Source organism: Serinus canaria, chromosome 1, assembly GCF_022539315.1.
Source record: "Serinus canaria isolate serCan28SL12 chromosome 1, serCan2020, whole genome shotgun sequence".
NCBI classification, from domain to species: domain Eukaryota; kingdom Metazoa; phylum Chordata; class Aves; order Passeriformes; family Fringillidae; genus Serinus; species Serinus canaria.
Window position 1 is genome coordinate 338,706 of NC_066313.1, and position 25,100 is coordinate 363,805.

Sequence of the window (25,100 nt, forward strand, 5' to 3'; positions counted from 1 at the left end):
CAGTGGGAGGTGTCCCTGCCATGGCAGGGGGTGGGAATGAAATAAGCTTTAAGGTCTTTTTCAACCAAAACCATCTGTGATTCCATGATTCTATCCCTCTGCAGTGCCTGCTGTCACTATGGCAACCTCAGCCAGGACATGCAGTGGGGTGGGGATGCTCTGTGGGATTGGGGTGCTGTATGGGATTGGGATGCTCTGTGGGATTGGGGTGCCCTGTGGGGTGTGATATTCTGTCGGATGAGGATGCCCTGCTGGATAAGGATGCTCAGCCTGATAAGGATGCTTTGAGGGATGAGGATGCTCAAGAGGATGAGGATGCTCAGCGGGATGAGGATGCCCAGCAGGATGAGGATGAGGATGCTCAGAAGGATGTGGTCCCTCCAAGCCTGCTGCACAGGGCCAGGCAATCCAATTGGAGCTGGTGCATCCGGGGAGGGCTGCGATCCCCCTCCTAGTGGCTTTGGAATTGCCATCTGGAAACGCTTCTCAGCAAGCGGCTCACCTCCAGGGCAGCGCCCTATCCGCCACCCTCCCGGGGGGAACACCGGACGCTGTGGGCACTGCCGGGCGGTCCCGGGGGGGTTTGTAGCTGTCCCTCGGGCCGGGCAGTGCCGGTCGCCGGTGGCCGGGGCCACACAGGACATTTTCGGGACGTTGTTTTCGCTCCGCGGCGGGGGCGGGACGCGAACCCGCGGCCCCCGCGCCCGGTGCCGCTCCCGGAGGCCGCCGGGAGTTGTAGTTCCGGCCGCGTGCCCTGCGCTGCCCTCCGCGCGGCGGGGACTGCATTTCCCGTGGTGCCGCGCGGCGGGGCGCGGCCCGGGGCGGTGGCGGCGGGGGCGGGCGCTCCCCGTTAATCGCCGTTGCTCCCGTTAATCGCCGCCGGCAGCGATAAAAACCGGCCCCGCGGGCACCCGGCCGTCCCTCGGCCTCCCCCGCCTCTCCTTCCCCGCGGGCGATGCGCGGTGCGGCGGCGGAGTGAAGGAGCGGCGCCTTCTCCGTCCTCATCCTCCTCTTCCTCCTGGTCGCCGCCACCATGGGCGACTGCGGCGCGCCCGGGGACGTGAACTCCAACGTGCTGGTGTCCCGCAGCACCGGGGACGCGCAGCTGGACAAGGCGGTGTGGCAGTGGCTCAGCTGGGACAAGGTGGGCGAGCGGCGACGGCGACAGCGGCGGAACCGCCCGCGCCCCTCCCGGGGCTGCGGCACCGCCCGGGCAAAGCTCAGCCCCGGCATGGGCAGGGGTGGGCACGGATGGGGCCGTACTGGCACCTGGAGCACTGCTCGGCGCTCTCCTGGGCAGGGACGGGGCCGTCCTGGTGCTCACCTGGGCAGGGATGGGCTTGGATGGATGGTGCCATCCCTGCCCCTGGAGGTGCTTGGTACTCACCTGGGCAGAGATGGTGCCGTCCTGGTGCTCACCTGGGCAGGGATGGGGCTGGGATGGATGGATGGTGCTCACCTGGGCAGGGATGGGGCTGGGATGGATGGATGGTGCTCACCTGGGCAGGAATGGGGCTGGGATGGATGGATGGTGCTCACCTGGGCAGGAATGGGGCTGGGATGGATGGATGGTGCCCTCCGCACACCTGGAGCCCCGTGCCCGCCCTACCTGCTACTGCTGGGGCGGGGCTGGGTCAGCAGCTGGTTCAAGTGCTGTGTGAGAGTGTTTCCCTCAGCTGCCCGATTTTCCCCTCCCCGGGAATGCACAGCCGGGTTCCGCATTCCCCTTTTCTCTCCATCCCCCGCGCGGTGTCAGGGGCACCGCGGGCTGGGTTAATTCAGGTTAAACCGCCCAAACCCACGGGGACAGCGCCGTGTTGGAGGCTGCTCCGCTGCTCCTGGCGCCGGAAGGGTCACTTTGGGTTTTCTGTGGGTTTTTGGCTGTGGTTTGTCCAACCATCATGGCCTGGGCTTTAAAAAAACACCCTGGTGGTGGGGAGGGTGAGCTCCCAGTGCTCCAGGGATTCGGGCTTCTGGCTGCTTTTCCTGCGTTTTTTAGGTTCCTCTCTCCTTTAGGAGCCTCTCTTGCCTTTATTTTTGTCACCGCGGCAGGCAGTGCGCTGGCTCTGTTTCCTCTCCAGTGTCACCCTGCCGGGATCAAAGGGGCAGAGCCGCAGGCAGGTGCCACCTGATGGCTCCGAGAGGAGAGAGCTCCCTCTCTCTCTCCCTCTCCTGCCTGGAAATGTGCTTTTCTCCTGCCAGCCCTGCAGGAATTAACAGGTGCCACCTGCACCTCCTGCGCCGGGGCTGCGGCTGTGAAAACACCCGGGGGAGGGAAGGATGGCAGGAGGGAAACAGCATTCCTGATAACACCTCTGATGGCCCAGCTCGAACCCCAGTAAATGTTTTATTTTTATAGCCCCTCGCGGGCGCAGTGAAAGGCTTTTGCTGCTCTTAACAGCTTGTTTTGTCTTCCCTGAAAATGCGGGAGCTTCCAGCGGGGGTGGGGGGTGCCAGGGAAGGTGGCAGGAGCAGGGATCGCTGCCCCAGCTCCCGCCAGGAGCCTCTGCAGAGCAACCCTTTGCTGCTTGCCAGCCCTGAGCCCCCCTGCCAGCCCCACCTTCCCCAGCTGCAGGGAATTTTGGTGCCTCTGACAGGAGGAAATCCATGCGCTCTGTTCCCAGCTGGGCAGGCTCCTGTCCTGGGGTTCAATTGGAGATTCTGGCTGTAATTAATTAACTAATTAGCAGGGCTGAGCTCGGTGCCCTCTGGGGTTTGGGGGCTGTGCTCAGGAGAGGCAGAGCTCCCGGGCACTGTTCTCCACTCTGTCCCTGGAATTCCCTTTCCCTGTTTGTGCAGGCCCCTCTCCCTGCAGCCTCCCTGCATTTTCCTAATTCATGGGCTCAGTGTCATTGTCTTGTTTTCTCCTCCTTGCTGGTGAGGTGCTTTGGGGTGTTCTCCTCATTTTGTGGCTTTGGAGATGCTCTCCAAGAGGAAATGGACTTGGTGGTTTGTCACCAGTGACTCGCTCCAGTTATTTGGCTTGCAGTATTTGTGCTTGTAAAGACTTGCAAGTGGAATTTTAGGGATAATGTGGGGAAATGAAGGCCACAGATGGATTCACTGAAGCTCAGACCAGCTTGAGGCTTTCCCCCTTCCTTCAGCTGCCCATGCATAGAGTGTGCAAACAGAAGAATATAAATTGCTGTGAGTAGTAAATAATTTGACAGGGTATTAGCTTTGAAACCTGACTCTGGTGGTAAGTGCAGGTGATTAACATGCCTGGTGGGAAAGAGCCATAAGGAATACCCATTAATGCCCTTGTCTTTACTTCTCCACTTGCTCCAAATGCTGGACCCTGGTGAGCCACAAAAAGTGATTTTGCCTCAGCAGGTGACTGTGCAGCACGTGGCAAGCTGAAAGCTTGGGGGATATATATTTGTTTTTTTCTCTTTTTGCTTAATAATACTTTGTGCCCCAGCAGCAGCAGCCTGTCCTGGGGCCACTGTCCCTTATCTGCCACCTCCTGCTGCAGCTGGCCACCTTCCCCTGGGAGAGCTGGAGGCTCCTGATTGGGGCCTTGGCCCTGCTAGGCTGTGCTGAGCATTTACAGATGTGAGCTCTGCACACACCAGGGAGATGGAGTGGGTGGGTGTTGTCATGTGGATTGGGGCAGTATCACTTAATTATTAATTATATACTCATTTATAGTGGGTCAGCATCAGTTATTTATTATACATATATTTATATTGGGTTGGTATTATTTATTATCTATACATTTCTATTGGGTCAGTATCATTTAGTTACTATATACAGATTTATGTTGGGTCAGTATAATTTATTTATTTATTATATACTCATCTGTAGTGTATATAAATAAATAAATGATGCTGACCCCCATCTGTAGTGGGTCAGTATCATTTATTATAGACACATTTATATTGGGTCAGTGTAATTTAGTTATATACACATTTATATTGGGTCAGCATCAGTTATTTATTATAGACACATTTATATTGGTTAGGTGTCAGTTATTATACCTATATTTACACTGGGTTGGTGTTATTATATATACATTTATATTAGGTCAGTATCATTTAGTTATTATATACATTTATGTGGGTCAGTATCATTTAGTTATATATAATAATATATGACATATCATATTGCTTATAATTTTTTATTATGTATCACATTTAGTTATATACACATTTATATTGGGTCAGAATCATGGATTTATTAAATATACATTTGTATTGGGTCAGGATCATGGATTTATTAAATATACATTTATATTGGGTCAGGATCATGGATTTATTAAATACACATTTATATTGGGTCAGGATCATGTATTTATTAAATACACATTTATATTGGGTCAGAATAATTTATTTATTAAATATACATTTATATTGGGTCAGAATAATTTATTTATTAAATACACATTTATATTGGGTCAGTATCATGTATTTATTAAATACACATTTGTATTGGGTCAGTATCATTTATTTATTAAATACACATTTATGTTGGGTCAGTATCATTAGATATATACAGATTTATATTAGGTCAGTATAATTTAGTTATAAATAGACATTTAGGTCAGTATAATTTATTTATTATGTACACATTTCTGTTGGGTAGGTGTCATTCCTTTATTCTATGCCCATTTATATTAGGCAGCCTGGATTCATAGTGCACATATCTGTGTCTGTTAGGGAGGTGTCATGTATTTATTTATACATATATTATGGAGCTGAAGTGTTCCTGGTGTTTGAGGAGGGTTGGTAAATAAACCAATGTCTGGATTTTCTGCACAAGTTTTGGTGCTGGTGAAGGTGTGAACTTGGCCTAAAATCTCTAAGCTTCTTTTCTTTCTTGCCCTTGGCAAGAGGAGCCATCACAAAAGCCCCCGTGAGACCTGAGGTCGTAACTGCCAAGCCAACCAGCAGAACCCCTGTTTTGGGGTTTTTTTTGGGTTTTTTGGGGTTTGCAGTGGGGATCAGTGCCAGCAGAGTTGTGGAATTCCCAGGCTGGGGTGGCAGAGGGTGCTCAGAGCCAGGCTGGGTGTTGCAAGAAGGGAAATCTGGGCCATGGGGTGTGAGACTCCACAGCTGGCAAGGAGTAAGGGTGATGCCAGGCTGGGATTTTATTATTTAGGAAATTAGGTGGCTTCAGTCAGAAGTGCTTGCTAATGTGTTTTTAAAAGGTGTGTCTGTGCTGTTGCTGGAGCCTAGCCTCAGTTTTGTGGGATGTGTGATTTTCTTGTTGTGTTCCTGCAGGGGAGCAGTGCAGTGTGTCCTGGGAAGCTGCAGAGGATGCTGTGGGGTTTGAAAACTGTGTTTTAGAGCCAAGCCACGCCGTGTCCTGGTGTGCAGTGAGGTGTTGAAGGCTCAGACTGGTTCCACATCAGCTGTTTGTGGTCTGGTTGTGAACAGCAGGGAGAGAGACCTTGGCTCTGGCAGTCTGGTGCCTCTTGTGCCCCAGTGCTGTGGCTGCTTTTTAGGACAGAAATGGCTTGCCTTTTATTTCAGAGCAAAAACAAGAAGTAACAAGTTGTTTGAAATTCACCTGTCCAGCGTTCAGGAATCATTTCAGCTTTCTCAATGCATTTTATGGATTGTTTTTTCCTCCCAGTGAGGGTGCCCAGCTCATGTCCTGGTGCTCTCCCAGCCCTTTGCCAGTCCTCCTGCAGAGCCTCTCCCTGGAGAGCGCTTCCCAGCGCTGCTGGAGCTGCCTGACCTCTGATTTAAATGTCAGGGCAGCTGCACCCCTGCCCTGCAGATGCCATCTGCCTTTCCTGACCTTTGCTTGCCACCCTGCCTGGGGCAGCTCTGCTTTGGAGGAGCCCTGGTGTGCTGGGCTTTGAGGGTCCCCAGCACGAGGGGAGAGCTGAGAGCCTTGGCTCCCCATCTCAGAAGGCTGAGTTGTTATTTTATGGTATATTAGAAGAAAGTGGTATACTAAAACTATACCAGAAGAAAGAAAGCTAGAAAGGAAAGGAATGAATAATAAAACCTTGTGAGTGCTCACAGCCTCGGCACTGCTGGCTGTCATTGGTCATCAGGTGAAAACAATTCAGGTGCTGGGTAAACAATGCTGCAAATCACATTCCAAAGCAGCAAAACATGGAGAAGCTGGAGCTTCCCAGCTTCCCAGGAGAAAGATCCTAGCGAAAGGATTTTCATGCAAGGTGTCAGTGGCACCCTTGTTCCTCCAGGGCAGTGTTTTTCCCCTCTGCAGGGGCTGTGTTTTCCCGGCTGGGTGAGCACTGCCGTGGGTGGGATTGGGAATGCCCTGGGTTGCTTGGTGGCCAGATTAATTCAGTGTGGGCTGGGTGGCTGAGAAACAAAGAGCAGAGCTGTGCAGAGCTGTGTGGGGCTGGGGGTTTAGGGAAGCCCTGCCTGAGCAGGGGCATCAGTGGGTGAGAGCCCAGCCTCTGCCCACTCCAGAGGGGCTCGGGAGCCTGCTCCAGGGCAAGCTGTCCCTGCCCATGGAATGGGCTGGTCCCCAAGGCCCCTTCCAGCCCAAGGCATCCTGTGATTTCCAGGGTTTTGCTGTGCCTGTTTCCTGTGGGTGGGGAGGAAGGAAATGCTGCTTCCAGGTTTGGGTTTTTGTCCATCCTCCGGGGGCAAAGGTCGGGAATGGAATTGTGTTATCTGCCTTGGGAAAGCCTCTTCCAGAGTCTCTGCTCCTCACACAGAGGGGCTGGGAGGTGTCCTAGTGACCAGGCAGTCACATCAGTGGCGGCAGGAGCTCCTGAAGCCTTTGTTGGTAGGATAATGTGGGAATGATGGGAGAAGTGAGTTACGGTGGGGGCCGGTTTGAGGATGGGAGGGCTTTTCCCTAGGAATCCCCTGGAAGGGATGAGCGTGCCCGGCCCAGCTCCTGGCTGCCAGCGCTGAGGGAGGCCTGGCTGTGTTTTGCAGAACCAGAAGACCAAGGAGCAGATCGAGAGCCTGCTGCAGGACGGGAAGCACCGGGAGCTGCGGGAGCGCCTGTGCTGCCGGCTGAGCTTCGGCACGGCCGGGCTGCGCTCGGCCATGGGGGCTGGCTTCTGCTACATCAACGACCTCACCGTCATCCAGTCCACCCAGGTGAGCTGGGGACAGCCCCTGGGTCCTGCTGGGAGCCCCCAGCCGCGGTGAGCACGGAGGGCTGGGTGCTCAGGTGGCTTGGGCAGCTTGGGCTGGGCTGGAGTTGGGCAGTGCTCCGTCTGCTGCACAGCCCCGTGGCTGGAAATCCCATGGGCTGCCCCAAGAGCTCGCAGTGCCACGTGTAAATACCTGTGGTGTTTCAAAAAGAAAGCACAGAAATAATCCAGCAGGGGAAAGGAGCGAAGCCCTGACCAAACCAGCCTGTTCTTTTGTTTGCAGCAGGAGTTGTGGGCATCTGTGGGCTGAGCAAGTCACACCAACGCTTTATTTGTGCCCACCTCTAGCCCTGGGTACTGAAAATAGGATGAGCTGGTATATTTGGGACACTAATGCTTGGGAAACCAATAACATGTTTGTTATGAGACAAGCAGTGAATTTTACCTATTTTGAGAGATACACTCCATTTCCATAAAAAGTATGGTCAAAGCTGTTTGATGGCATGGCTTAGCAAGGGTTGGTAAAACCTCTCAATTAGTGCTGTGCACCTGAGCTCTTCAGCTGGTTTCTCTTTGCAGGCTGATGCCCTCACCCCCCTCAGGACATTTGCTGGAATTGCCCCTTCTGTTGGCCTGGGGTGGAGGGCTGTGCTGGGAAAGTGGGACAGCTGGGACTCCCCAGGGGTGCTTGACATTGTCTGAGCTGTTCAGCTGGAGCCCCCAGACGTGTGGAGAGGCCCAATTCCAGTGCTCTTTGTGGAGCCTTTGTGTCCAAGTGCTGCTTTGAAACCCAGCCTTCCTTGTCTCTGGCAGCTCTGCAGGATCTCCTTGGCCCTAACAAAAAGCTTCCCTTGGGTGTCTGACCTGCCAGGAAGGATGCTGCCTTCCCTGCTGCTCCAGGTGTGCCAGCCTGCTCTGCCCAGAGCTGGGCTCTGGCTGCCGTGGGAGCAGGTTGATAAAAGGGGTCTAAAAGTCAGTGTTTAGTTGCCCGGGGTGGGATTGTTAAAAGCAGCCAGGCTGCTCTGAAAAGCCCCATTTCCCTGGCAGCAGAGGAGGGTTTGTGGTGATTTCCCTGCTGCTGTGGGCTCTGGGGGGGCTGCTGGCCCTTGGCTGGGCAGGGCACGTGTTGGCAGGCTCAGTTTGGTGGGCACTGCTGGTTTTGGGAGCTGCAGCTGTTTTTGGGGGTGTGTGCCTCTGCTCCCTCTGCACGTTTGCTGCTATTTTTGGTTGTTTATGAGAGCTGCAGGTCAGGCTGGGGCACGTGGCCTCTGGGGGGTGGATTGGAGCTTTGTGCAGTTTCTGAAGTGACCTGCAGCAGGTTTCAGCCTTTTCTGAGCACTCTCAGAGGCTGAGGGCAGGAGCAGCCCTGGCTCTGGCTTTGCCCTTGCCTGGGACAGGAATAGCTGGCCAGTCAAATATCAGAGTGGTAATTAATACTTCCTTCAGTTAAAATAAGCTGCAGTGGAGTTGCACATGTGTTCTGTGTCCTTCATTTGAGCTGATTTTTTTTTTTCATTTGATCTTCACTTGAATTGGTTGTGTGGATATCGTGAAAAGTCAGAGCCAGGAAGGCACAGAACATTCAGCAGTTGCTGTGGGCTCTGCTGAAAATGGCAAGTTTTAAACTCCACATAAAGCCCTGGTTCCCTGTCTTTTCTCCTGCTTTGATGCATGTCCAGGTGCTTTTATCAGTGGGACAGGAACCTGTCACTGATCTGCACAGTGACAAAACCAGCCAGCTTTGCATCAGAGGGTTTCCTTGAAAAGCAAAGCCAGAGGTAAAAGATGAGAAGTGCAAAAGCTGGGCTTTGTAAAGCTCTTCCTAGCTCTCTGGATTTCATCAGCCAAGAATCCTTGTGTTATTCTCGATCCCATCACTGTTCCCTCCCCTCTCTTCTGACCCTGAGCACTGGGGACAGGCCGTGCTGTAGATGCGGACTCGTTGGATTTTGCAGCAGGAAATCACCTGAACCGTGCAGTGGGAGAGGCAATTGTGGTTCTGGAGTCACCTGAGGAGAATTCTGGCTTAGATCTGAGTGCTGACACCTGCTAATGAGCCGTTAATTATCCCCACCAGAGGCACCTGTGCCTCTTTCAGAAGTGCTGGAGGTTTAAGGCAGAAGTAATTAGGGACACCAGCAAAACCTGGGTCTTGTTGGGGGGAAAGAGAAATTCTTTAAACGGAGAAGCTGTTCCAAGAGAGGAGTTAACCCCAGAGGTGCTGGAATTCCAAGGTGCCCTTGGAAGGAGGATTGGTGTGAGCTCAGGCAGAGGGTTTGGGCAGTGGAGAGCCTCTGCATTCACTTCCTCACTGGCGTTCATTGATTTGCTTTTATTTCCTGCAGCTTTCATAACCATGCTTGGATCAAGTCCCAAGCTTTAACTCCAGCTGTGGGGTCTGTGGCTGAGCTTTAGGGGCTGATTTTGAGCCAACTGCTCTGTAGCAGAAAGTGAAGACATCCCTGTTTTCCTTCACACAGAATCTTAGCTAAATAAGGGGTCTGCTGAAAGAAATGTGCTGTTTGTGCCTTCAGACGTTGTTCAGGTCAACTAGAAGAGTTTTCTCCCCTTGTTGTCTCCTCTCCTTGCAGCTGTGAGTGGAAGTCCTTGGCAGGGTGAGCACTTGGTGTGTTCTGGGTTCAGGGTGAGGGTGACTGCAGCAGGAGATCCCAGCCTGCAGCCCTGCCACTGTTCCAAGAGCTCTCTTTATTTTAGGAGTAAATAAATCCCTCTCTGTGTCAACCAGGTCATGCTTTGGGGCTCATCCTTGGACCTGATCCCCGGGGCCTTTCCCAGCCTTGACAATCTGAAGGGTTTGAGAAAAGGGATCCTGGCTGAATTCTGGGGCAGGAGGCAGGCTGCCTTTCCAGATACCCAGAGGAAAACATCCTGAAGGATTGCACCAAGTACTGCTTGGGCTGAAAATCTGTTCAATTCTGGTACAGAGCTTCCAAAATATGTTTTTTTTCTCAATTCAGCCTTGAGAGGATGATGTAAATAAGTGGAGCACAGTATGGATTGAAAATGAGTGTTTGCTTCTTGAGGGTTTGTTGTTGTCCTGCTCCCTTTTATTTCCCACAGCAGTTCCTCTGGTTACTTGCTTTCTTTCAGTGGCCACTGGGGGAAAACCACTGCTGCTGTTTGTGATTATTGTTATTGATGTGTTTGAGCTGTGTTTTGCCTGCTGACACGATCCATCCTTTGTGCAAGATCACCCTCAGTGTTTGTGTGTGCTGCAGCCCAGCTAATTCTCCTTTTCTCCTTTTTTTGTTTTCTCCAGGGGATCTACAAGTACCTGGAGAGGAACTTTTCAGACTTTAAGCAGAGGGGCTTTGTTGTTGGATATGACACACGAGGTCAGGTCACCAGCAACTGCAGCAGTAAGAAGTATGAGTATTGATTACATCTGCAAGACTAGAAATGAAATTGTGGCTTTAAATGCGTTCTGTCCTGTCAGCCCTTTCTCTTTTGGTTTGGGATGAGCTGGGCACACTCTTTGCTCTCTCCCTTAGTCCATTGGAGCAGCAATGAGGAGAGGCTGGGACTAAATTCTTTGTTTGCCAGCACAGGAGGAGTGTAAGGCTGCTTGCTCTCCACCAGGGGAATTACAGATTAAATGCACAAGAACAGTAGGTTTAATGTGCCTGGAGACAGAGTGGAACATGAAGGTAAATTCAGAACATGCAGCTGGAAACCCCTGGAAATTAATGCACTTTTTACCCTGTGATGCTCTGGTGTCTCACACCTGATCTGAGCTTGCCTGGGGGAGGCAATCCCACCTGCAGCCTGCTGTTTCTCCATTTTGGGGGGGTTTCACCTGGAATGCTCAAAATGTGGGCTTCCAGCCACGGCCAGCTGTGCTCTTGGCAAGGAAAGGGGAGGAAACTGCCTCCTGAATTCCCTAAGGAATCCCAGTCCCTTGTCACTGGGGAGCAAAACCCCTGTGGGTGATGGCATGCTGTGCAAAGAGCCAAGCCAGTAGCTAATTAGTGTTTTGGTGAGGAGCAGTTAATTATTTTAGTTATTGTAATTAACAGTTCTTCTTTTCAAATGTAGAAGTATTTAATTTTAGGGCTGAAGAAGTCCCTGGTGCAGTAGGGCACAGAATGCAGTGAGTGTCTCCTCTCCCCTGAGATGTGTGTGGCTCACTTTTCCCCAGACTCTGTGGGTTTGGCACAGTCTGAAAGTGGGGAGGTGCAAGAGTGAAGTTCCTTCCCATCCCCCCAGAGCCTGGGACTGAGCCTGGATGGTCACAGAGGTGTTCCACACGTCCAAGCAGCACCTCAATTCCTGACTGTGTGTTCCTCCCATCCCTGGGATCCTGCAGAGCTGAAATCCAGCTGATCTCCCCCAGAAGAGTGTTCCCAGTGGGAGCAGAGTGCTTTCCCAGCACTGTGGGCAGCAGGGCCTGGGGATGGCAGGTCACCCAGCTGTGTCCTGTGCCCCAAGCAGGATGTCAGTGAGAGCTGACATTCAGCTCCCAGCTGAGCTCTCAGAGCCTTGCAGGGGGGCTCTGAGTCAGTGAGAGGTGGGCTGCTGGTGGTGGGGAGAAGGAAGGCAGTATTAGTGCCTGTCTGTGAGAGCAAGGTGGGCTTACACCATTTAATATCTCCTCTGCTTTGCTCTGAGACTTCCCTTTGCCTCCTGAGCTGTGCAAAAGCAGTTTGGTATCAGTTACCTGGAAGAGAGTGAGCTTCCCTGATGCTTGAAGGGGCAAGTTTGTAATAGAGTGGGAATTGGATCCATGGGCACTGTTGCTAAACACTCTGGAATGAGGGGTGCTGCTTTGCAGGGATATTTTTTGGGGCTGGCTCTTCTTCCTGGCCATGGTGTGAAGCTGCTGGGCAGGGCTGGCACAGGAGCTGTGTGTGGGATTCCCAGTCCTTTCCCAAAGCTGCAGCTGCAGACACCTGGTACTTCAGACCCTCTGGGGAGCTGGGTCTGTCCTTGAGCAGAGGATGGGGGCTCTGTATCTGTGTGTGGGATGTCTGCCTTGTTTACCTGAGGGCTGCAGTGCCTGCCCTGTCCAGGCAGCAGCTGGAAGTGCTGGCTCACATTCTGCAGCCTGAGAGATCCAACCCTGACTGTGCAATTTGTGGGATACCACTCTAGGCATCAGCCAGAAAAGCAGTGGAGTGCCTTGGGAAGCAGGTGCCTGGAGGTGGCAGGAATTCCATCTGGCTGCTGGGCTGCCCTGGTGAGCTGGGCTGACTGAATATTTTCTTTTCCCTGTTGGTAGGCTCGCCAAGCTGACTGCAGCAGTCCTGCTGGCAAAAGATGTGCCTGTGTACTTCTTCTCCACCTATGTCCCTACCCCCTTTGTGGTGAGTCACCTTCTCCTCCTCTTGTACCACACAGTTATGGGAGTATTGGAATTTACTGAAGAAGAGAGCTAGCAGCTTTCTTATATTCTGTTATTTAACAGAAAAAGAGGCTGTTTGGTATGCCTGGCTCCTCAAGGAGGCTGTAACAAGGATCTCACCCAATTCCTCAGTGCCTCTACTTTCAATGCCTCAAAGTCAGGCTCTTCTGGTCACAGCAGCTTTTCCTTGCCTGGCTTTAAATCCTTGCTTGTGTTCCATGAGTTCTTCCACGAGCTGCAGTGTGTTCTGTGGACCTTGCTTTGAGGGGAGGGCTGGAATGCCTGGAGGAGCCTGTGACTCCTTTTCCAGCAAGCCTTTCTGTCAATCCCTTTGTTCTGTTGCCAGGGGCTCCTTCAATCTGTGTGTAGGCTTCCAGCTGGCCAGTTAAGGGTTGCACTTTTGCAGTGGATATAAAGGATGTTTTCATGGAGCAGCGGCTGGCGGGAGGCAGGGTGTTCACCTGGGTGGCTCCCAGAGGGGCTGGGGCAGGGCTGGGGGCACCCCTGGGTGCTGGGGCAGGGCTGGGCTGAGCTGTGCCTGCTTGCCTTGCAGCCCTACGCCGTGCAGCAGCTGGGGGCCGTGGCTGGGGTGATGATCACAGCCTCCCACAACCGCAAGGAGGACAACGGCTACAAGGTGAGCCAGCCCTGACACCCATCCAAGGACACCTTCCCCTAGCCCAGGCTGCTCCAGCATGTCCAGCCTGGCCCTGGAACCCTCTGGGATGGGGCAGCCTGTGCCAGGCTCCCCTTTGTGTGTGTGTGTCCATTAGAGGGAGAAGTTCTGTGAAGTAATTGCTCCTTGCACAAGCTGGCACGCTCGCCTGTGCTGAGAGCAGAAGAGCACACAGTTGGTGTGTCTTGAGCATCAGTCTGCAGTGGCATTCCACACAGGCTCAGCAGCAGCTGAAGGAGTGCCCCAGCAATTTGTGTGATGGCTGCTGAGGCTTAAAGCTGAGTTTAAAACTAGGCCAGCCCTGAGGTGGATCCATGCACACGGCAGGGGGCTGTGCTGAAGGGGGGAATGGTTCAAGAGTGGATTAATAAAACTCAGTAGCATTGGTATTATTGTGGTTTTGCCCTGGTTTTCTGGGCACTGAAGAGGGGTGGGTGGCTTCACTTGGCAAGCTTGGGACAATAAAACCATCCACAACAGCAAGTGCAGTGTTTTAACTGAGCATTTCCTTCCTCAGCTCTATAAGAGGCTGAACTAAACTCTCAACTTTAGCTGAGTGTTCTAGAAGCCCTGTGGCAGGTCAGTGAGTGATGGCAGTGTGAGGGGAGGCAGAGAGAGCTCTTGGGGGTGATGGAGCTGCTCTTGCCTTCCCTGGAACACGCTGTCAAGTTCTTCACCAGCCTTTGTTTCTGCCCAGCTGGAGCAATGAGCAAGGAGAGGAGCCACAGGAATTTCCCAGGTGCTTCATTTGTCAAGAAGCAATTCTGTGTTTGTGTCTTCTGATGCAAACAGATCAAACTTACAAACATATCAGTTTACTGAAGTGAAGAACAGTTTACTGCTCTTCAGTAGAGAGGAAGTGAACAGAGTTTACTGGTGCCAGGACCCTGGTGTGTGTTTCCTGGCCTTTCCCAGGAGCTGTTTCATCTTTGACAGTTTCCCCAGTGGATTTCAGCAGGTTCTGAAGGTTTTGGGCAGTGTGGGCTGGAGGTGACAAGCCCAGAGGTGAGGAGGCAGAGGCAGATGATCAGAGCAGAGTGTGCCCTGTGAGCTCAGCCGTGCTGCTGGCAGCAGAGTGTGGGAAAAGTGGCCTCTCAATCTTTAACAAAGGCTTTATTGTAGCTGGGGTTAGATATGGAGTTTCCACTCTGGAGGGTGTTTCCAGCTGAGAGATTAGGGCCGTTCAGCTGTGGAAAAACACAGACCTTGGCACCCTGCTTATCTGCTCTGCTCTGGGTTCCAACCCAGGCTGTATTCCTTTTTCCAGAGGAATGCCAGCCTTGGGGAAGGAGCTGTTTTTCCTACTGTTAGTTTGCACAGCACTCCCAGATTCAAGTGCCTGCCTTTGGTTTCTCACATCCTGATACTTCAGTGGTGGTAGTTCAACACCATCTTTTGAGGAAGCAGGCTGTGTTAGCTCCATTTATCAGCTGTGAGCTCAGAGGTTCGTGCTGGATGACTCCAAATGTCTTGAATCAAGCCAGTCAGATGCTGAGTCCCCTGTATGGCTTGGGCAGAAGGCAGGTGGAATCCTTTAGCTAACAGAATTTATCAGGTTAACATCTTTGCAAGTAAACCAAGTCTTGTTTCCTTTCCTCTTACCCCAGGTTTATTGGGAAAATGGAGCACAGATCACCTCTCCTCACGATAAGGAGATTATAAAGTGCATAGAGGAGTGTGTGGAGCCATGGAGTGGCTCTTGGAATGAGAATCTGGTGGACACCAGTCCCCTCAGGCAGGATCCTCTGCAGAAGATTTGTGACAGCTACATGGAGGACCTGACAAAGATCTGCTATCATAGGTATGGTATAAAGCACAAGGCACCTGGGTTGTGCTTTTCAGTAAGCTGTGGGTTGCACGTGGGAAAAACTGACTGCAGACTGACTCCCCTGTGTTCTCTGAGGTGTCATCAAGCTCAGGGCTCACCATCCTCAGGGTTAAACCATTTGGTTGAGAGTAAAGCAGCTGCCTTTGGGAATGAAGTTACTGTGAAGCACCCCAGTGGAAACCATTTATTACGAGTGAATACACTCAGTTCTGAATAAAATGCAGAAATTCAGAGTAAAAGTGAGGTGGACGTGCATGAAATAGATTCAGTCTAAAGGTTAGGTGGGGCAGAGGATGAGAATAAAAGGAGGGAGGATGGATGGCATGCAGCAGATCTGGAATAACGTTTTAAGGTGGTGGAAGAGCCTGAGTTTGATGTATAAATCAACAGTTTATTCTTGGGAGACTTTGATCTGTCTCAGCAGAAGGTAAATACTTCATCTTCCAGGAGAAGCAGCTTTAACCCAGCGATCTCTAGTGCAAAATAAGCACTTTGACTGATTCCTTTGAAATGAATGCAGCAGTCAGCAGAGCAGTGCCCAGAGGAGCTGGGTTTGCTTTGCTTTCCCTCGTGAGAGCAGTCCTGGAGAGCTGGGGTCCTGCTGAGCTGTGTTTCCTCCCAGGGAGCTGAACGTGCAGAGCACTCTGAAGTTTGTGCACACCTCTTTCCACGGAGTTGGCCATGACTACGTGCAGCTGGCCTTCAGAGCCTTTGGCTTCCAGCCCCCCATCCCAGTTCCTGAGCAGAAGGATCCAGACCCCGACTTCTCCACGGTCAAGTGCCCCAATCCTGAGGAGGGAGAATCTGTGCTGGTATTCTGGTTCTAATTCATCTGGTTTCTGTGGGGGAGAGCAAGTGAGGGAGAGAACAGGGGGAGCCTGCCTTCAGCTGTGGGAAACCCATGGGGGGTTTTCTTTCACTGGCTGTTAGGGGTAAGCAGGAAGGCTGTGGGTTTATTTTCTCTCACATGTTGGTGCTTTTTGTCCCCTCCTTCTCCCACCAGGAGCTGTCCCTGAGGCTTGCAGAGAAGGAGGGTGCCAGAGTAGTAGTGGCCACTGATCCAGATGCAGATCGGCTGGCAGTGGCAGAGCAGCAGGACAAGTGAGTGGTGGGACCCTGTCTGGTGCCCTCCTGCAGAGAAGGTGGTGACAGTCACAGAACATCCTCAGATTACCAGGCACAGACCTTCAGTCCGCTTTTTCCCTTTCCCTTTGAGTTTTATCCTTTGGTATAAACTCCAAATGCATCTTAAATCAACTCACCCAGCCAAGAGTAGATTAAATACTTACTGGTGTAATAGTAAATGGACCAGTAAAGCTCAGCTGAAAACTGAGTGGTTACTGAAGGCAGTAAACTCATTTTGTTTGCTGTGTTTTCATTTACATCAGGCAAACCTTCCTTGGCAGTTATCATGGGCTTCTTTGGTGGAGTTGGTTTTTTTTATTCTTGATTTAAATCCCTGGCTTTCCCCTGCTTGTTCATATTGAACAGAAGTTATTTTTCTCCCACTGACAGGCCCCAGTCCTGGTGGTTGTGTAAGTAAAAGCTGCAGTGTTCAGGTTGCCTAGACTGCTCTGTGTGGGCCAGTTCCAGACTGCTCTCCTCTGCTGGGTGATCTGCCCAGGGTCTTCTCAGGCTGTGCCAGAGAGAAGACCCTGGGCTGTCTTTGGGCCCTGGCCTTGTAGATCCTGGAGGTGTGATAGGTGTGCAGTCTGTCAGCAGGGTGGCTTTGCCTAGAGCAGCTTGTCAGTGCTGTGCTCACACCCCGTGTTCAGAGACTGCCCAATTCCTGTCCCCCAGCCCTCTCCTTGCCTCTCTGGGTGGAGAGTCCTGCAGAAATGCTCTCCTTGCCTCTCTGGGTTCTGAGTGCCTGCAGAAATGCTCTCCTTGCCCCTGCTGGTGCTGAGTGCCTGCAGAAATGCTCTCCTTGCCCCTGCTGGTGCTGAGTGCCTGCAGAAATGCTCTCCTTGCCCCTGCTGCTGCTGAGTGCCTGCAGAAATGCTCTCCTTGCCTCTCCCCACAGTGGCTGCTGGAAGGTGTTCACGGGCAATGAGCTGGCAGCCTTGTTTGGCTGGTGGATGTTCTCCTGCTGGAAGGAGAACTGCTCCCAGGATGCTGATGTGGGCAATGTTTACATGCTGGCAACCACGGTCTCCTCCAAGATCTTGAGGGCAATTGCACTCAAGGAGGGATTTCACTTTGAGGTGAGTGTGGGCTGGGGTGCTGCCTCCAGCCCAGCCCCTGCTGCTGGCCTCTCTGAGTAAAAGGGGATCAGGGGGCTTCAGGCTGGGAGTGCTGAGGGATTCCAGCCTGCAGGGATGTTCTCTCACCCACACAAGCCTGGTTTCAGTCTCCTCAGTGTTCTGGGACTGGGGGATCAGCGTGGGCAAAGCTGAGTCCCAGGGACACGGATGAGCACCTGGATTGCAGGTAACAGGCATGCCCTGGCTGTGGTTATCTGAAGGGGATTTGTGCAGCCTGCCCTGCTCCCTGAGTGTTGATGGGGCTGTAAGAAGCACCTGGAGGTTACACCATGGCCCTGCAGGTGCCCCGGGCCAGTGGGTTTTGGTGCTGGGTTTACTTCAGGCAGAGGGGCTCCTGTGTTCAGATCTTTAATGCACAGCTTTGGGAAGAACTTGCTAAAAAATAAACTGGGGGTGCTCTCCCCAGACTGACAGTTTAGCTTCTGCATCCAAATTTAATCTGATTTCTCTTGGATCTTAGCCAGAGGAGAGGTAAGTGCCTGAAATCACAGCACAAACATACAAAGGGCCAGGCCTTGTTTACACATGTCTTAATTAGATCCATGTGCAATAGGAATAAATATTTTGCCAAAAAAAGAGGAATTTAAAGTTGAAAGCAGCTCTGAAAACCATTTTGAGTGGCTGCCCAGATAGGCCTAATCAGGGTGAATGTCAGTTCCCTGTAGTGGATTTGGTTCTCCCTCTAATACTGCTTGTTTTGGGGTGTTTTTAATTGAAAAAGGACATACTTGACTGAAAGAAAAAGAGAAGCCAAGAATTTACAGAACCTCCTGGCCTTCTCTAAAAGCTCCCCTTCCTTTGTATCTGTAACTTCCTTCTCTCCAAGGAAAGCTGTTCTAAGCTTTCCACTGCTGTTGCATGATTTATGTGGAACCCCCCAGAGCAGTGCTCTCCCCTGCCAGCAGCTGAGAGTGTTACTGTTGTATTTCTGTGCCTTTTCCTCCTGAATAAATAACTGTGTCTCATCTGTGAGCAGCACAGATGATCTGATGTGGTCTGAGCACCACAGCCCCCGACACACTTTTCCCTTGGTTTGGTACCCGTGTCCTACTTGAGTATCCACGAGGAAAATCCTTTCCAGTGGCTCTTTGCCTTGGGCTCCTCACTAAACTGAGGAGATGACTTGTCTGATGCTTCTTTCCTGTCCCTATTCTGCTTGTCAATTAATTAGATTGGAATTTAAGGAAATCACTTGGAAAAAAAATCAGAAGAACCATCCTTAAGCTTTAGTGTTTTGACTCTGTACCAGTCTTTCCCACTGACCCTAAAATTCAAAATACATAGTTATTTTCTTTTTGGTGTTGTGGTTTTTTGTTTGTTTCTTTTTTCCAGTCTGGAGTGAACAGTGGCTGTGCTTTTTTCTTTGAATTTAATCAAAATTGAAAACACATGTTTTTAGCCCTCCTTTTTTCTCCCTTCTTTTTTAGGAAACACTCCCTGGTTTTAAATGGATTGGAAGCAGAGTGAAGAATCTCCTAGACAAGGGGAAAGAAGTCCTCTTTGCATTTGAGGAGTCCATTGGTATGAGTGCTGCTGTCCCTTTAAGCTGTTGAGGGCTGAGGGGGCAGTGTGACCAGGAGGGGCTGATCTTGGCTAGGAAATAAAACACACAGAGTACTTTATTTTTATCCTAATAGCTAATAGCATTGATATTTTGCTCTCATCAAATTGGCTTGCCAACTCCCATAATAAATGGTGTCTGACTTGCTGATTCTGGTGTTTGCTTATCTGTCCAGCCCTATAACCCCCAAAATCATTAGTTTAGATGAGAAATCATTGGATTTCTGCTGCATAAGCAGCAATAAAGCAGCTTCCGTGTGCTGGCCAATTTTCCTTTCCAGGACCAAAGGTTAGAGCTTAGTCAGGTAAATCAGTGTGATAATAATCTGTCAGGTTACTTTTCCACCATCCCTTTTTTCTTCCTAGGATTCATGTGTGGCACATCAGTGCTGGATAAGGATGGAGTGAGTGCAGCTGTGGTCATTGCTGAAATGGCAACTTACCTGCAGGGCCAGGGCCAGGGCCTGACCCTGGCACAGAAACTCGTTGACATTTATGAAATGTGAGTGGTGCCTTTCATTAGAGTGTTCTACTCTGCTGCTTTGGAGCTGGGAATCATCTAAGGAGTATTTATTTAAATACAAGCAAGTGTTTGTGTCCCTCAGATGCTTTCTCATTGCAAGTTGTTCTGGGGTTTTTATGATGTAGGGTGGATTAGAGCCCATCACAGCAGGTATCACAAGGGGCTGCAGGAGGGCTGGAGAGGGGTTTGGGGCAGGACTCTGGGAATGGCTTCCCACTGCCAGAAGGGATGTGTAACAGAGCAGGGAGGAATGGCTGGGGGTGCACTTCCAGCAATAAAACAAGTGTTTGTCAGAATGAAGCCCTGTACTGAGATCTTCCGGGTACCAAATGAGCCCAAACCCTCTGACCCTCACAATGAGAGCCTCTATGTGCTTGCAGCTATGGGTATCACATCTCCAAGACCTCCTATTTCCTGTGCTACGAGCCTGCCACCATCAAAAGGATCTTTGAGAGGCTGCGGAACTTCGAGGGCCCCGAGTCGTACCCGCGGTGCTGCGGGGCTTACAGCATCCTGCACGTCAGGGACGTCACCACGGGCTACGACAGCAGCCAGCTGAACCACAAGGCTGTGAGTCCTGAGGGCTGGAGCAGGGCAGGGAGGGGGCACAAACCCCAGTGCACCGACAGCAGCCAGCTGAACCACAAGGCTGTGAGTCCTGAGGGCTGGAGCAGGGCAGGGAGGGAGGCACAAACCCCAGTGCACCGGGAGGAGGCAATGGGGAAACTCTGACACTGTGCACTCGCTGGTGCTGCTGCAGCTCCTGAGCCCCCAGGGGCTGCTGCAGGGGCAGTGAGGGGCTGCTGCTGCTGTTTTGCAGGTGCTGCCAGTGAGCAAGAGCAGCCAGATGATCACGTTCACCTTCCAGAACGGCTGTGTGGCCACGCTGCGCACGAGCGGCACCGAGCCCAAGATCAAGTACTACGCTGAGATGTGTGCTCTGCCCGGGCACAGGTGGGTGTCCCAGCCCTGCTGCTGCCCTCAGCAGCACACCAGCAGGGGTTCTCAGCACCTGCTGCAGCAGGCTTCTCTGACAAACCCAGTTCCTTAGGGGTAAAAAGTGCTCAGGTGGCAGAATCACGGAATTGTTTAGGCTAGGAGAGCTCTCTGAGGTCAGAGTCCAGCCTGTGACCAACCCTCTCCTTGTCAGTGGGACCAGAGTGTCACAACCAGGCTGTTCTCTCTCTGCTGGGGTTGTACTGCTGCTGGTGGGTGTGTTTGCAGCCAGGTGGGCTCCCACTGCCTTTGGGAATCTGCTGTGTTACCCTGAGCTGTGGGAGAGCACCAGATATTGTTCACCTGGGCTGAGCCACTTCCAGTTTAAAAGTGTGGGGGAAATCCAGGGTGTGTTTGCACCACAGAAACCACCTCTTCATGATTATGGAATGCTTGGTGTTGGAAGGGACCTTAAAGACCACCTTGTTCCACCCCTGTGCCATGGGCAGGGGCACCTTCCACCATCCCAGGTTCCTCCAGCCTGGCCTTGGACGCTGCTCGGGGCAACCTGTGCCCGGGCCTCACCACCTGATTCCTGCAGTATTAATTGAAATTAATTTAATTAAAGGAGGGAAAAGGCCACTAGAGGGCTCTGGGCACCGTCTTTTGAAGTCCCTTCCAGCCCAAGCCATGGTAATGCTGCCGAAAAGGAGCTCGTTAAAGCAGGAGTCTCCACACCTGGAGGGTGGGAAACACAACAGAGCAAGTCCATCCCCGTCAGTCTCGCTGTTTGTTTGTTTAATTCTGGGCATTTCCCAGCCCTCTGACCCAGACCTGCTCTTTCCTGCAGTGACAGAAGCGTGCTGGAGGAAGAGCTGCAGAAGCTGATCGAGGCTCTGATTGGGGATTTCCTGGAGCCTGCCAAGAACGGGCTGACCTGGCGCTCTGCATAGAGCCCGGGCCACAGGAGGCTTTGGAACAAAGGACCCAGGAGCAGAACCAGTCTCATCTCTGTGTCTGTGTGTGTGTTTTCAACAGCTGCATTCTTTTTCTGTGCAGAAGAAGCTTTCTTTTGTCAGGCTTTTCACCAAATTGGGTTAAGGAGAGGAGGTCAGAGGAAAGGGTGGGATTTATTGTTGCGGTTTTCAGTCCTTGTGACCAAAAGTTTAATTAACCCACACCAATGCAAGTGAAATGCCCTAGTACCTTTGAGGCAGCTGAGCTTAGCTGCTGCATCTCTTAAACTCAGTTCAGGTACCTGAAGCACCTCCTTTTTTGTGTGAGAAAAGGTTTTAAAGTTTTAAAGGAGTGATCACTCCAAACTGACAGCAAAGGCTGCTTCTTCCCTGCAGCTCTGAGACCTTCCACACAGGTCTGCACTTCCAAAAGCATCGAAGCAGAGCTCAGCTTTCCTTGTTTGGGCAAACTGTTGGCATTTTTCAGCTACTAAAGAATTCTTCTGTTGGTAAAGGTGTTCTTGGGCTTTGTAGCTTTCCTGTGTGTGTCTTAAAATAATTGGCAGTGAAACAATAGTGGCAAGAGCTGCAGCTTGGGGTTGGAATTGCCTGGTGCCTTCCAAGGCTTCCAGAGGAGCAGGAACTTGGTCATTCCTTGGTAAAATTTCCCCTCCTGACTACCACAGGCGCTGTAGCTACTTTTTGTCCCCCATCTCTGCAGGGTTCCTCTATTCATTGCTTGATTTAAATGCTACTCAGTGACTTTTTGTTTTTTGCTGGCCTGTATTTATATAGTCTGTGTATTACAAAGAAAAAACAAAACCAAGGAAGAAAGTGAAGATGAGATTAACACAGTTACTAAATTGTGATTTCTTAAATTTTTGTCATGTCCTGTCAGGTAATTTATTAGAATAGCACTTTGCAAATACTGTTATTCAAGGGTAAATTTTTAACAGCTTTCTCTCATTTGTTTTCTCCCTTTGCTCAAGTAGCAAGTGGGACTTGTAATCACATTTTCCAAAAAAGCCACCCAAACCAGTGCTCAAGTTCTCCTTGTGGTTATATTGGATTTTGAGCAATAAAGGCCCTGATTTGGCACAGGGGAGCTGGTTCTGGAAGCTCCCTGCTGTCACTGGCAGCAAGTGAAGAGAAGCTGCAGCAATTCAGTGCTGGGTTTTATCAGTGTGGAGATGATGGGAGAAGAGCCCAAGGTGCCCTGGAGCTGAAGCTGTGGTTTTGCCACTATTGCTGCCTCCCCAGATTGATCCTCCCTCTGCTGCTGCCCTTGCAGCTGGATGCCACAGGATGGCACGGGGTGGCTTTGTGTGTGTTGCCTCTCCATGGCTTCAGAGAGCCCTGAGGTTTGGGGGTTTCCTGCTGCCAGCAGCTTTGCACTATGTCCATGGAGAAGTAGTTCAGTGTCCGTGAATGTACATGTACTAGAGAAGGTCTGTGTTGCACAAGTTCTGACCTGTCACTGCTATTTATTTATTTTTTTATTTTCAGAGAGAGTATCTCCAAATTGTTCTGCCAGTGAGTGAAATGTATCTCATGCCAAAAGCTTGGGTTTTTTTTTTACCTTGATTGTACATTTGACTGACATGGTGGGGGAAATAGGCGAACCCAGATACACTCAGAGGATGCTTTTGTTGTTGTCTGTGCTGGCTAGGGCTGGGAAGGCGTTTCTGACTCCTGCTTTGCCTTCAGCTCTCCCAGAAAGGAGATCCAGTGCAGATCTGGATCCCCACTGCACTGAACTCGAGGGAGCTCTTGCCATTCCTTCCTTTGGCAGCAGAGTAAACCCTGAGGTGTTGAGGGTTTTGTTCTCCAGGCAGTGAAGAGGACAAGTGACTTTGGACATAATTTTGAACAAACACTGTAAAAAGCAGAGTGTGTGTGTGTGGTGAGCCCAGCTGTGTGTCACTGTAGCAGTCACATCTTGTGAGTGATGGTTGTGCTCCCACAAAGAGCAGGAATCTGCAGCTTCCCAGACATCTGCTTTGTGTCAGTAGGCAAGTGCTAGAAACTGAGATGTTTGCAAAGAAGCATTGTTAGAAGCTATTCCTAGTTTAACTATCCTTAATTAAAGAAGCAGCCCCAGCTGTGGGGTGTTTTGTGTCTGGGATTTTCCCCGTGGGTAGGTCTGACAGGGAGCTGTAGCTGTAGTGATGCCTTTGGGAGGACAGCAGCAGGCACAACGTGTTGAATGTACTTTCAGGGTATAATAACTATTTGCTGTTTTGAAACTGCTGCTACTGTTGTTTTCCTACTGTATTGGAACTGTTTGATATATTTATACTGTTCCATTTGTGGAACTCCTTTATCTCCTCCCTCTGATCTTGCATCCCTTACTTCTGTTACTGTGAAGGACTGGAATTCTCGTTTCCTTGCCCTGTAACTTTGTAATGCATCGTGGTAGAGTTCACTTGGTTTGTGCACAGCTTTCCTCGAGTTGTCAGCTGTTCTTTCCCACTTCTCAGATAAGAACAAAGGCCTTTCTGACTTGGGTAGAAAGCAGGTCACAGATCACAGGACGCCGTGGATGTTGTTTCTGAGGTGCTTCCAGGTAAAACACACCTTGTCAAAGCTGGGCAGTGGCTGGAGCTGTGGTCATACAGCCAGTGTTTGATGAAATCCAGGGGGCTGGGGTTTGTCCCCTAGCTGTGGCAGGTTTAATCCCTGAGGGCCTGGGACAGGAGCTCTGAGTTCAGGGCTCTGCTGGTTGGTTACCTGCATGCCCACATCCCTGGTGTTGCTCCCTGGCTCAGCACTTGGTGTGCCCTCCCTGCCAGGCTCCTGAGGGTTGGGGATTCCAGCTCCATTTCCTCACAGCAGTGTTTGTGTGACACTGGTGGAAGCCAGGAGAGGAGTGATGGGGTCTGTCCCTTGGCCAGGGTGGGATGTGTGTGCTGCCTTAGGAAGCACCTGGATGGGCTCTCATTTTAAAACTGGTATCACTTTGTTTTGTCTTCCCTCCCCCTTTTTGTCCTCTCCACAACTCAGAGGGGCCTCCTTGCATGGTGGCACCTGGGTGGTTGCAGTCCAGCTTGATTCCCTCTGCTCAAGAATGGCTTTGTACAGGTGACTGAAGTATCTCAAGCTGCATCATTCCCCTTTCCTGGAACCTTGGGGAGTTCTGGATCTGTACTGCTGTTTACCTGATGTCTATTCTGTAAAACTAGGGCGTATTACAAATACAGAGTGAGAATTTGCACTTTTCTGAAGACTTTCTGTGTACTGCTATGTGGATTTAGCTGAATGAAGTGTTATAAGTAATAAACTATTCCCTTCGTATAGTCTCAATCCAGGTTTCTTTGTCTTCTTTAGCCAAATGCTTCTGCCCCAGAAGCTGAGCTGGGCTTGGAGGGGTATCCATGTGTCACTTGGATAAGGCCTGGGAACAAGAGACTGCTCAGAGCCTCCTCCTTTTGATGGCACTGAGCTGTCCCTGATGGTGGAGGGTGTCCCTGGGGCTGATGGGGGCTGCAGTGTCACCTCAGTGCTGGCTGCAGCCTTCATCCCAGGGGATCCTGTGTACCTGATGATGTTTTATCTGCCAAGGCTGCTCTCCCTGGGCCCCTCTTCTCCCAGCTCAGTGTGGGGGACAGCCAAGGGCCAGGCAGGACCCTGGAAGTTCAGGGTTGGGGTGCACTTCAGCAGGGAGAGGGTGACCCCGGGACTGGCACCTGCTGTCCTTGTCCCTGCTGAACACAGACATTCCTTCCAGGACAGCATGGCTGGGCTGCTCCAGCCTCCTTGGGGCTCGTGGGAGCAGTGTGGGGGAGCAGAGCATCTCCTGGGGGCTCCAGGGTCCCTCTGTGCTGCTGACAGAGTACCAGGACCCAGGGACATCCAGATGGGAGCAGCCCAGGTCGCTGGAAGCTGATGAGTCCTGGCAGGCAGCAGTGCTGGCTTCGCATTCAGGTCTTGTCAATTTAAATGTTAATTCAGTAACTAAATTA

The 25,100-nt window shown here is 51.3% G+C and overlaps 1 protein-coding gene across 2 annotated transcripts; it reads left to right on the top strand.

Moving 5' to 3' along the window:
* The first annotated feature begins 834 nt into the window (after positions 1 to 834).
* On the top strand, positions 835 to 24,441 carry PGM2L1 (phosphoglucomutase 2 like 1). 2 transcript variants are annotated; one of them, XM_050973762.1, is made up of 14 exons: positions 835 to 1,144; positions 6,870 to 7,037; positions 10,314 to 10,420; positions 12,273 to 12,357; positions 12,949 to 13,032; positions 14,679 to 14,872; positions 15,522 to 15,711; positions 15,903 to 16,000; positions 16,923 to 17,103; positions 18,591 to 18,684; positions 19,090 to 19,225; positions 19,627 to 19,816; positions 20,067 to 20,200; positions 21,033 to 24,441. In XM_050973762.1, exons 1-14 carry the CDS (start codon positions 1,034 to 1,036, stop codon positions 21,133 to 21,135), a joined length of 1,875 nt encoding a protein of 624 aa, XP_050829719.1. In that variant the 5' UTR covers positions 835 to 1,033; the 3' UTR covers positions 21,136 to 24,441. The 2 variants fall into 2 exon arrangements, with proteins under 2 accessions (XP_050829719.1, XP_050829714.1); XM_050973757.1 differs by lacking the exon at positions 835 to 1,144 and adding an exon at positions 6,433 to 6,714.
* Positions 24,442 to 25,100: the final 659 nt, after the last annotated feature.